At 38.0% G+C, this 9,573-nt stretch overlaps 1 protein-coding gene across 2 annotated transcripts in view; it reads left to right on the plus strand.

The window, feature by feature from the left end:
* The first annotated feature begins 7,759 nt into the window (after positions 1–7,759).
* ANXA10 (annexin A10) overlaps positions 7,760–9,573 on the plus strand; it is a 25,412-nt gene continuing 23,598 nt past the window's right edge. The window contains exon 1 of one of the 2 annotated variants that reach the window (XM_019614470.1): positions 7,760–7,971. In XM_019614470.1, coding sequence (XP_019470015.1) covers positions 7,954–7,971 — 18 coding nt within the window. In that variant the 5' untranslated portion in view covers positions 7,760–7,953. The remainder of the gene's footprint in view (positions 7,972–9,573) is intronic. The other variant, XM_003205382.4, reaches the window with a different exon arrangement.

Genomic DNA, 9,573 nt, shown 5'->3' on the forward strand with positions numbered 1-9,573 from the left:
CAGTTCATTTCATTTTCTGCAGCAATTGCTATTTTGACAACTTAACACTATTCCTCTCTTTACTTGAGTATGCATTAAGTGCAATTCAAAGAGATGACAACATAGAGCTTAACAGTAGCTATGAACATCCATTCAAATGGAAAAAAGATAACGATGTGAACCATAGCTAGATAAGAAAAAAAGCCACAGAAAAGCTGGGCACAACATGAAGCAGAGCATGGCACAGAGACTGACAACACAGCACACACCCAAGGTACCTGTAACCACACATCTCAAAAGCAAGACAGTTGTTAGCACTGTGTTCAGCCTAAATTAGTAAGCATCAGAAGCAAATTAAAGCTAGTCCAGATTACACTGACTAGAACATGTGGAATTTATACTCAATTATTAGTTCATCTCCCCTGAGGCAGCCTTAATGGGATATACCTCAGTCAACACATCATAATATGATACAGTTTTCAAGAAACATAGCATACTTCACAATGTCTAGAAACAAGACAGGTTACTAATGAGATCTGCTCCTACATAGTTATTGTCTTAGTCACCAATTATTCCAAACTGAGTGGTATGGTAAAAAAAAAAGTGTCAAGAAAGCATCTATAACACAGATTGTCCCAGTACCTGTCCATGACTTACACATTACAGAAAAGCACCCATGAAGCAGTGCATGTTGATGCTGGGGAAAGATGCCCTAAGGACTTTTTTGGCCAGCTGCAAGTTACAAATGTTCTTTACAGAGTCAAAGTCACCCACAGAGTATTGCAGTTCTCCAAAAGCACTTGGCTGGCAAGTGGGAAAAGGAGAAAAGCTGACCTCATAGCAAAGAAAGCACAGAATGCCTGAACCTCGCTGAGGCATAAGGAACCAGACTAAGATGCTCCAAATGCACGCGTAGAAGGGAATGAAAAGCAAGGGCTGCCGACCTGGGGCAGGTGTAATTAAGCAGAGTACCTCAAAGCTTGTGAAAAAATGACTGATGGCATACAGAAATGGGGAAGAAAAACAACAGAAAAGGAGGCCCTGACAGTAATATCAGGGCACAACATTAGGACCAAGAAACACAAGAGCTTGGACTCTCCTGACAGCACAAAACATCTGAGCAATCTCACTTAAAAAACACCTTTGGCTGGAGTTAATTTAAGTCAACTGGACAGAGCCCTCTTCACTCTTAACACAACATGAAAGCATTGTGTTAAGCCAGAATAGCCGCTCACCCTAGCTGTAGGGCTTCCTTTGCCATCTTCCAAGAATCCCAAGTGAATGGCACAGAAGTATTTCCTTAATTAGTTTGCCCAAACCAACTGGTAAGAGGCAGCAACCTTCAGTCACTGTGTGACACTACCTGCTGACAACTTTTCCCAGGGAAAACCTGAAGTCATAAATGAATGCTTTTTTAGAAACAGAGCATGCAGTAAGCCAAGAGCACCAGACCTGTCACATATGTGAAGGCAGGATGATGCACTGATAAAAAGAAGTTGATTAAAAACTCTCTCAAATTTCAGGGTATTTTACTAAGCTGTTCTAAAATATGCAGAATAGAGCTCAGTAGGAGATACAAGCTGTATAATTAACTATGACTGTAAAAAGACCTTGCCTTTTAATTTGCTCGTTTGAATGTCTATCCTTTTCACTCATTAATCTTCTGCTCAGTTTTACTGTAATCTCGGGAAATACAACAGTTCAGAGATAAACAAGGGAAACAGGATTAGACATAAAATATCAAATGCAAAATAAAAAAAGGCCAACTCAAAATGCATGAGTAATAAATCAGGCAAAGCAGAATGGCTTTATTGTATGCTCAACCTTTGAGGAAATGTAAGTGCTATGCATTTGTTTGACAAATGTGTATTGTGTTTAAAATCATAAAAAACAATTACAATGACATTCCCCTCCATCTGTATTGCACAGCTTATTACACTATTCAGGATTAAACATTTTAAACTAACTTCCACAAAACACCTTCTGTGGACAGACACAAAATTAAGTTCAGTTTGTGAGCAAAATAATTCTTAATACCAATTACCAGTTGCCATGGCAATAATAGATTCAAGACACATGTATTTTGCTTGTTTGGCATAAGTAACCTGCTTTCTCAACAGAAGCACAGAGAGAAAGTCAAATGTCTGCAGCTTGGTCAGACATTCATTCCACTGACATTTGCACGTTGCCATTAAAGTTAGAAGTTAAAACTATTAATTATGCTTCACTGCATCCTTTTTCTAGAAAAAAAAAAAGCAAATAATTGGGAAGTGTTACTGTAGTGAAAATTCCTTCCATGGTAGCTAGAAATAAATCTTTTGGAAAGAATGTGATTTTCCTTGCAGTATCAGGTTATCCACTGTCACTGTAAAACTATTTTTATTCATTCCAATGCTGTATATAAACTGCATGGGAAAAAAAAGACCATCTGTGGTGATTCGAATACAACCATTCCAAAACTGTCAGAAGTTCTGCTGAAATAACTGTATGCAGACTTTATAGCTTCTTAATGAAAAGTGTTTATAGGCTGGAATGTAAGGTTCTGTTCCATACAAGCTGTATGTAAATGCTGAGTCCTTAATTAACACAGGTGCTAAAAAATAACATGCATACAGATGATTCTGCAGAAGGTTTCCTGAACTTCATGAAGGTTCAAGAAAAAAGTTATAGGAACCTTAGAAATACAGATAAGCTTGCCAGCAGTAGTGAGGTCTAAAGAGCAAAACACTTCCCTTAAAATGGATTCACATCAACTGCTTGCATTCCCAAACAACAATTTACTGAAACAGTTTTCACGCTCTTGAAGCGATGCCCACAAACACTAGTACTGTGCTATGAAACAAGGAATCACTTAGAAGAGAACACAGCATCAAATTAGGTAAGCATATCTAAATCTTCTGCACTATTTATTATTTATATATTCTTCCATGGGAAGAAGCCGAGCTCTTCTGATGAGAAGTGCAAACCCATTCCCCAAATCAAGTGATCAGACTCCTACAAAACCCACAGGCAAGTACCTGCCATTATTTTAAACATAACCTGAAGAAGTTACACGAGAAACAAAAGAAGCTGTTAAAATGTGCAATTACAGAGGCTGAGTCTATAGTATAAGACAAAAACACAGAAGAAACTTCAACTACAGAATCGCTATTCAGAGACAGTTTAAACTGCACACACCGTGACCGTAAGTCCAAGTTTGCTTTCCCTTGCCCATCAGCAGATTAAATGAAACCTGCACACTGAGAGAAGACGACAAAGAAAAAACATTCAAGGAAACAACTGTGGGCTTTTTTTGTGAGGCAGCAGAGCTGAAGGCAAATTCTTCTACTACACCAGTCTGAGGTCACCAATCCTTTCAACACAATCAACAAGGTTTCAACCTCTGGCTGTTTTTTATAGAAACAAATACTTGTAGGTGTGAAATCTCTTCAAATTCCTCTTCTTCATTAATTTTAGAGCCTTCTCTTAAATCAGCGATCTGTGCTTTTGATGTGCTTCTTTTCAGGTATCTACACTTGCCCCAGAAGTCACCTAGATCCCTCTCTAGTTTTACACACCATAAAAAAAAAAAATGGAGTCTCTTTTCAGGTCCTTAATTTCCTTTGACAGAATTACAAAATGGCCAGGGTTGGAAGGAACCTCAAGGATCACAAATCTCCAACCCCCTGCCACATGCAGGGCCACCAATCTCCACATTTCATACCAGCCCAGGCTGCCCAGGGCCCCATCCAACCTGGCCTTGAACACCTCCAGGGACAGAGCATCACAACCTCCCTGTTCCAGGCTTTTAACTCCTTTCCCTTTCCACCTGTGCACAAGATCTCTATTACTGCACAAGATCTACTATAGATGAAAATGTCTATTTAAAAGCCTTTGAAGCGGCTAGGTAGAGATAAGCATCCTTACTACATGTCAGCTTCACAATGGAACAAAAAAAAAAAATCAAGCAGGCCATACCTGGAACACTGCATTCAGTTCTGGGCTCCTCAGTACGGACACAATAAAGGCAGTTTAACAAAGGCCATGAAAATATTTTAGAAACTGAAGCATCTCTCCTTTGAAGAGAGGCTGAGAGAGTTTGGCCTGTTCAGCTTGGAGAACAATACAGCTTGGGGACCTTTAATTTGCAGCTTGAAATAAAAACAGTGACACAATAGGCTGCCCAATGTACACCAGACACTTTGCTGTGGTATCACCTGCAAGATGGCAAGCCATCATTCCACATGTGTGTTTGTGGGCAAAGGTAAAATTCTGCAAGTGGCAGCTGGCAGCCACACTTCTAAGGCACTGTTTAGTAGCTCTAAAAGCCATCACAGGAGTCAGTACTGCCTTCAGTGTACACATACTCCGCTCAGAGTTGCTCTCAGAAAGAGAGCAGAACTTGGCCATGGCAGTCTTAGAAGGAACTGACTGCTAAGTGCCCCAAATTTCTTTTGTAATATAACTACAGACTTAGGAGTTGCAAGAGTTTAGCCTGACTTCACAGATCCTACAGCAACTCACTGTGTGAAGGTACTTACCATCATACACTTCATCTAATCCTAAGTCAGATTCTATACTTGCTTGTAAGCTCTCACAGCGAGTTTAATTCTTACTGTAGTTATTGCCATCATTTTCAAATACCCAAGACTGCCACTACTGCACCAGTGTTAGAGATCACCTTCCCACCACCACCTCTGCCTTTCTTTCCACTATACAAACCAAATGTTCTGCAGCACAGTTACAAGCAGTAATGTGCTAAAAGTGTGGGACTTGTCTCTGCAGTAGAAATGAACAAAAAGAGCAGTACAAATATCTTTATCTCCTATATTTCAGCTATGTAAAGAGACTTCAGAGTAATAGTTGAAGCTTATTGTATCAATAATGTGATTTCTGTTTTTAATCAATATAAAGCTGCTCTGCTAGAGCCTTATTTTCATGACAAATGAATAGATGATTTCATATTAAATCATTTTCACTTGAATTTTAGTTAAATCATTCTTTTCTAAGAAGTATATGGATTTCTAATTGGAAATTAATTGTATCTCATTATTTTTATTCAAGGTTTCCCTTTGAACAGGGTGGAAAAGATAAGCTGCAATTTGTACCTAAATCCATCAATGAGCAGAACAAAGGAAGCTTGAGGAAGGTTCTCACAGCACACTGTCTGGGAAGACCTGAAGAAGAGGAACTGACAAAATTCTCACCTTTTAATTGCCAAAGGTTAAGTATAGAAGAAAAAAGAGAAAAAGAGAATGCAGATGTTTTCACCTGTCCACCATGAACACAATGACAAATAATTCTTTCCCACTTGTCCTTGCAGCAGCTATTATTTTTATGGAACTGTTAACACCTCCTTCACTTTTCCTTTCTTCAGTCTAAACAAACTGTGTTTTCTGCCTTTCTGTACAATTCATTATTTTTGCTCTCTTCTGCAGCCTTTCCAAGTAGTCCAAGTATTTTTAAAAAATGAGGTGGCCTAAACCACTTGCAGCACAACCTCCTGATTTTCCCCCAAAAGACAGATACACCTACAAATGATTCACAGCTCTGACTGTTGGATCTTGAATAAAACACAAAGGTGAGATTAGGTTCACTATGTTCACTCTGCTGCGCAAACACTGAATCACTCTTGCTAAGCAATGTGTACACAAATGTATTTTGCATTTCTTTGTTGCAAAACACGCCTCTCACATTAGAGAGGAGATGGGAGGTAAGGACAGCCAAAGCACATTCACTGGGAAAGAGGCTGAAACTTTCCCTTCTGTTGAAGCCCTGTCCTGGCTTCCCTTGGAATTATTCATTAATCTAACAATCATAGAACGGCATGGAAGGGACCTTTAAGATCATCTAGTTCAAGCCCCCTGCTGTAGGCAGAGACACCTCCCACCAGACCAAGTTGCTCAGAGCCCCATGCAGCCTGACCTTGAGGGGGCATGCACACCCTCACCAGGCAAACTGTTTCAGTGTCTCACCACCCTCACAGTAAAAAATTGCTTCCCAATATCTAATCTAAATCTACCTTCTTTCAGTTTAAAAGCATTTCCCCTTGTCCTGTTGCTACATGCCCTTATATAAAGTCCCTCCCCAGCTTTCCTGCAAGCTCCCTTCAGGACTTAGAAGGTTGCCATAAGGTCTCCTTAGAGCCTTTTCTTCCCCAGGCTGAAGAGCCCCAGCTCACTCAGCCTATCCTCATAGGGGTGCTCCAGCCCTCTGATCATTTTCATGGCCTTCCTCTGGAGTTGTTTCAACAGCTCCACATCCTTCTTGTGTTGAGGGCCCCAGCACTGGACACATCTAGTTCTGTAATCACCTGAACACTTCCCTCATACTATATGCCAGCTATCAGTATTCCACAAGACCACATTTTCTGACTACTTTTTTTTTATGCCTTGTAGCTCCTGGCCACTTCAGGCTTTCACGCAAGCAGATTAAAACATTGTAATCCTGTAAATTTAATCCATTTTGCATTGTACTGAAGATTAACATTATTACATTTTAATTATAGCACGGAAATGTGTGTAAAATTAGAGTGTGGAAAGGCTTAAAGTGTTCTTATACTCTTATCACTGTCTAAACATATGCATCATCAGGAGACTCAATCCTGCTTTCGGTACCACCTTGTATGTTTAGTCATCCAATCAGCCAGATCAGATTCTTCACAGATAATTCAGCTTAGCTACAAAATGGGGCTCCAATCCCCAGCCATCCTTGTATGGCTCTGGAGAAGCAGAGATTAAAGCTAGTTGATGTGATTATACTAAACAAAAAGATCCACCGCAGCCCCAGTGCTAAAGCAAAAGTGTGCTTTTCTGCAGATTGCTTCACATGCATGCACTTCTCTATGGAACTCATCAGACTATGTCTGAGGACTGACCTGTAGATCTCACACCCAGCACACACTGACACGCAAAAACTTGTGTTAAAATCAATAGCACAGAATGCACAAAACCCATGGATAGCTCTGAACAGTTAGGAGAGCTAAGAAGATATCAGGGCTGAGAAATAAAATTGTCATTCTTTCTAAAGCAAAATTCTAAATGTAAGAAAAAAATATTCAGCTTTTAATTAGTGCTACATAGCATTTGATGGATGTAATAATAAAGCCAAGAAAAATAGAATTCACGTAACTCAGATTTTGAGCCATGATTACTGCCCAACTATTGCAATCCCAAACTACCGTAATCAAATTAATTCCCCAGTAATATCTGCACTTCAAGCTGTACTAGAGGACATAGACTTTTTTTGTATATCAATTTTATATTCCTACTTTTTGAGGAAACTTATATTTTCTCAGCACTTTGACAGTAATAGCTATTATTAACAGGAAAAAAAAAGCAGCTATGAAAAATATATTAGATTCTGCCTCTTAATAGCAAGGCAACAGAATTTTTGATCTTTATTTTCGCAGGATCTTACAAATTTTAGCTTATAGGAAAACATCAAGCAAGATTTTCAACTACAGGGAAGTTTGAGGACTTGCCCTAGATGTTCCAGGCAATAAGGTATTTTTCTATGCAAGCAAGGTAAAAATATGTATTTGAGTAAGTAGTGAACTGCGTAGAGAAGAAAAGAAGAAAAAAGAAAGAGCTAAACCAGATCCAATTTGAAATGTAAATCATTAACACAAGCACTTGCTGCAGGTGAACATTTCATCCAGCTGAATTCTGGTTTTTAAAATCAACCCAGCAGAACAGAGGGTGTTGTGCTAATGACTCTATTTACTCGTGCTACAATCATATTTATTCACATATGATTAATGACTAAGTACACAACAAACCATAAAACCCGAGGACATGCAGTACCAAGCAGTGCTTCTGCTCCATTGTCACCTTGGAGCCCAAAGTACTTGGCAGCAGTTTGATTGGATGGCTCCTCTTACTTCTCTAACATGCAGGAAGAGTTCACTGTAACAATTTAGTTTACTAAACCATTAGCTTTATTTTAGGAAAGTTACTATTTTGATCTCAACAGAACTTGAAGGCTTGTATCACAATGTATTGTGGAGATTACGTGAGTATAATTATGATTCTCTCAAGTTTTTTTACAGTTTTATTGCTCCTGATTTGCTGACGCATGTTGGAACTCGTTTTCCTCCACTAATAAAAATTAATCTTGTAAAGTTAATTTGTGCTTTGTGTAATCCTGGTGTTACTGACAGTATACATAATAATGTGTCTGAAATGAAAGTATATAGAATTATCAGTTGATGTTACCTGATAGTGAGTCTCTATTTGTGGGTCTTCTATATTTGCACTAAGATGCTGGTACAAGGAGGCACAAAACGACCTGCAACCAAATTCTATGAAATGAGTTGTCCAAATGAGATCAGTGCAGGTGTATAAAATCACCAGTATTTTTTGGTGGGCCTCACTTCTCACAGTCTGTGTAACTGCCTAAAGTAACTAATTTCAGCACTCATAAGCATTTGGTTTGGTTCACAATGTGAAAAATATTTTAAAGCTAGCAAGTGATACCTGTAAAAGTGATAAAAGCACAGGAAAAACTACTAATTAATCATAGTAATATATTAGATAGTTTCATTTGAACTCTTCAAGAAAGTTCATACTGCAGTTTTAATGCCTCATTCTGAAAGCTACCATTAGTTATTATTTTCTGACAGCCAAGCATAAAATTGTTTTTTGCACCTGGGATACTGATAATTACATTCACTAAGGACTTTCATGTTCTTTCATTAATTATTAATAGGAATAATAAGTCATCCATCTCAAATGCTTTTTGCATATGCATTTTCAATACAATTACTGATCAATGCAGTATTTTCTAAAGAATACACAATTTTTATCCTTATTTTGTTTGAAAGCATAATTGCCTTAATTATTCCAATCTCACCAGTAAAATATTTCTTCCTATAAAATTGTGTTGAATATATTTGTCTTTCAATAGAACTAGATACTGAATGGGTTTTACTGATGTGTTTGGTCTTCTACAATTTGAGATATTCCACTGTTAATTAAGGCAGTTAATAACCAAAAAGGGATTTTCTTCTTTTCCATTCTCTCTTTTTGTAAATAACAGCCTTTTTCTGACAATTAAAGCAAGACAAGTAGAATCACCCTATCTGAAAAATGTAGTAGATGCATTTCAGCTAGAGTTTCATCTATTGATTTATCAAGACCAACTGTGTTTAAAGGACTGACATTCCATCTTCAAATGACATGCTGCTTGGTATTAAAGGTAGTAAGTGATAACTTCTAGGATGAATTTTCACTTTTAATTAGTAAACCATACAAGATAAAAACACTGCAATAGTCTGGTAGCATTGTCAGAAAATCTGATAAAAATGAAAATATAATGTGTGGGATGACTATCCCAGCTGCTTTAGATTTCAGTTGATATAATCACTCTGCATTAGTTCAGCTCATGAGACCGACTTAAGCAGACACAGAACTTAAGTTCCTAACATGATCCTTTAAATTTCACCAAAATACCCCCAAAATAAATGGTGAGGATGCCTATTCCACCTGCTTCTAAATATTTTTTCCCCTCAATTTCAGAAAGAAAAAAAATGTTAATCAAATGTAGACAATGTGGTATAACTCCATCCTACAAAACTTAACAAAATCTGACTACACACTTACTCTGGGGAAAAAA

The sequence above is a fragment of the Meleagris gallopavo genome, chromosome 4 (genome assembly GCF_000146605.3).
Source record: "Meleagris gallopavo isolate NT-WF06-2002-E0010 breed Aviagen turkey brand Nicholas breeding stock chromosome 4, Turkey_5.1, whole genome shotgun sequence".
NCBI classification, from domain to species: Eukaryota; Metazoa; Chordata; class Aves; order Galliformes; family Phasianidae; genus Meleagris; species Meleagris gallopavo.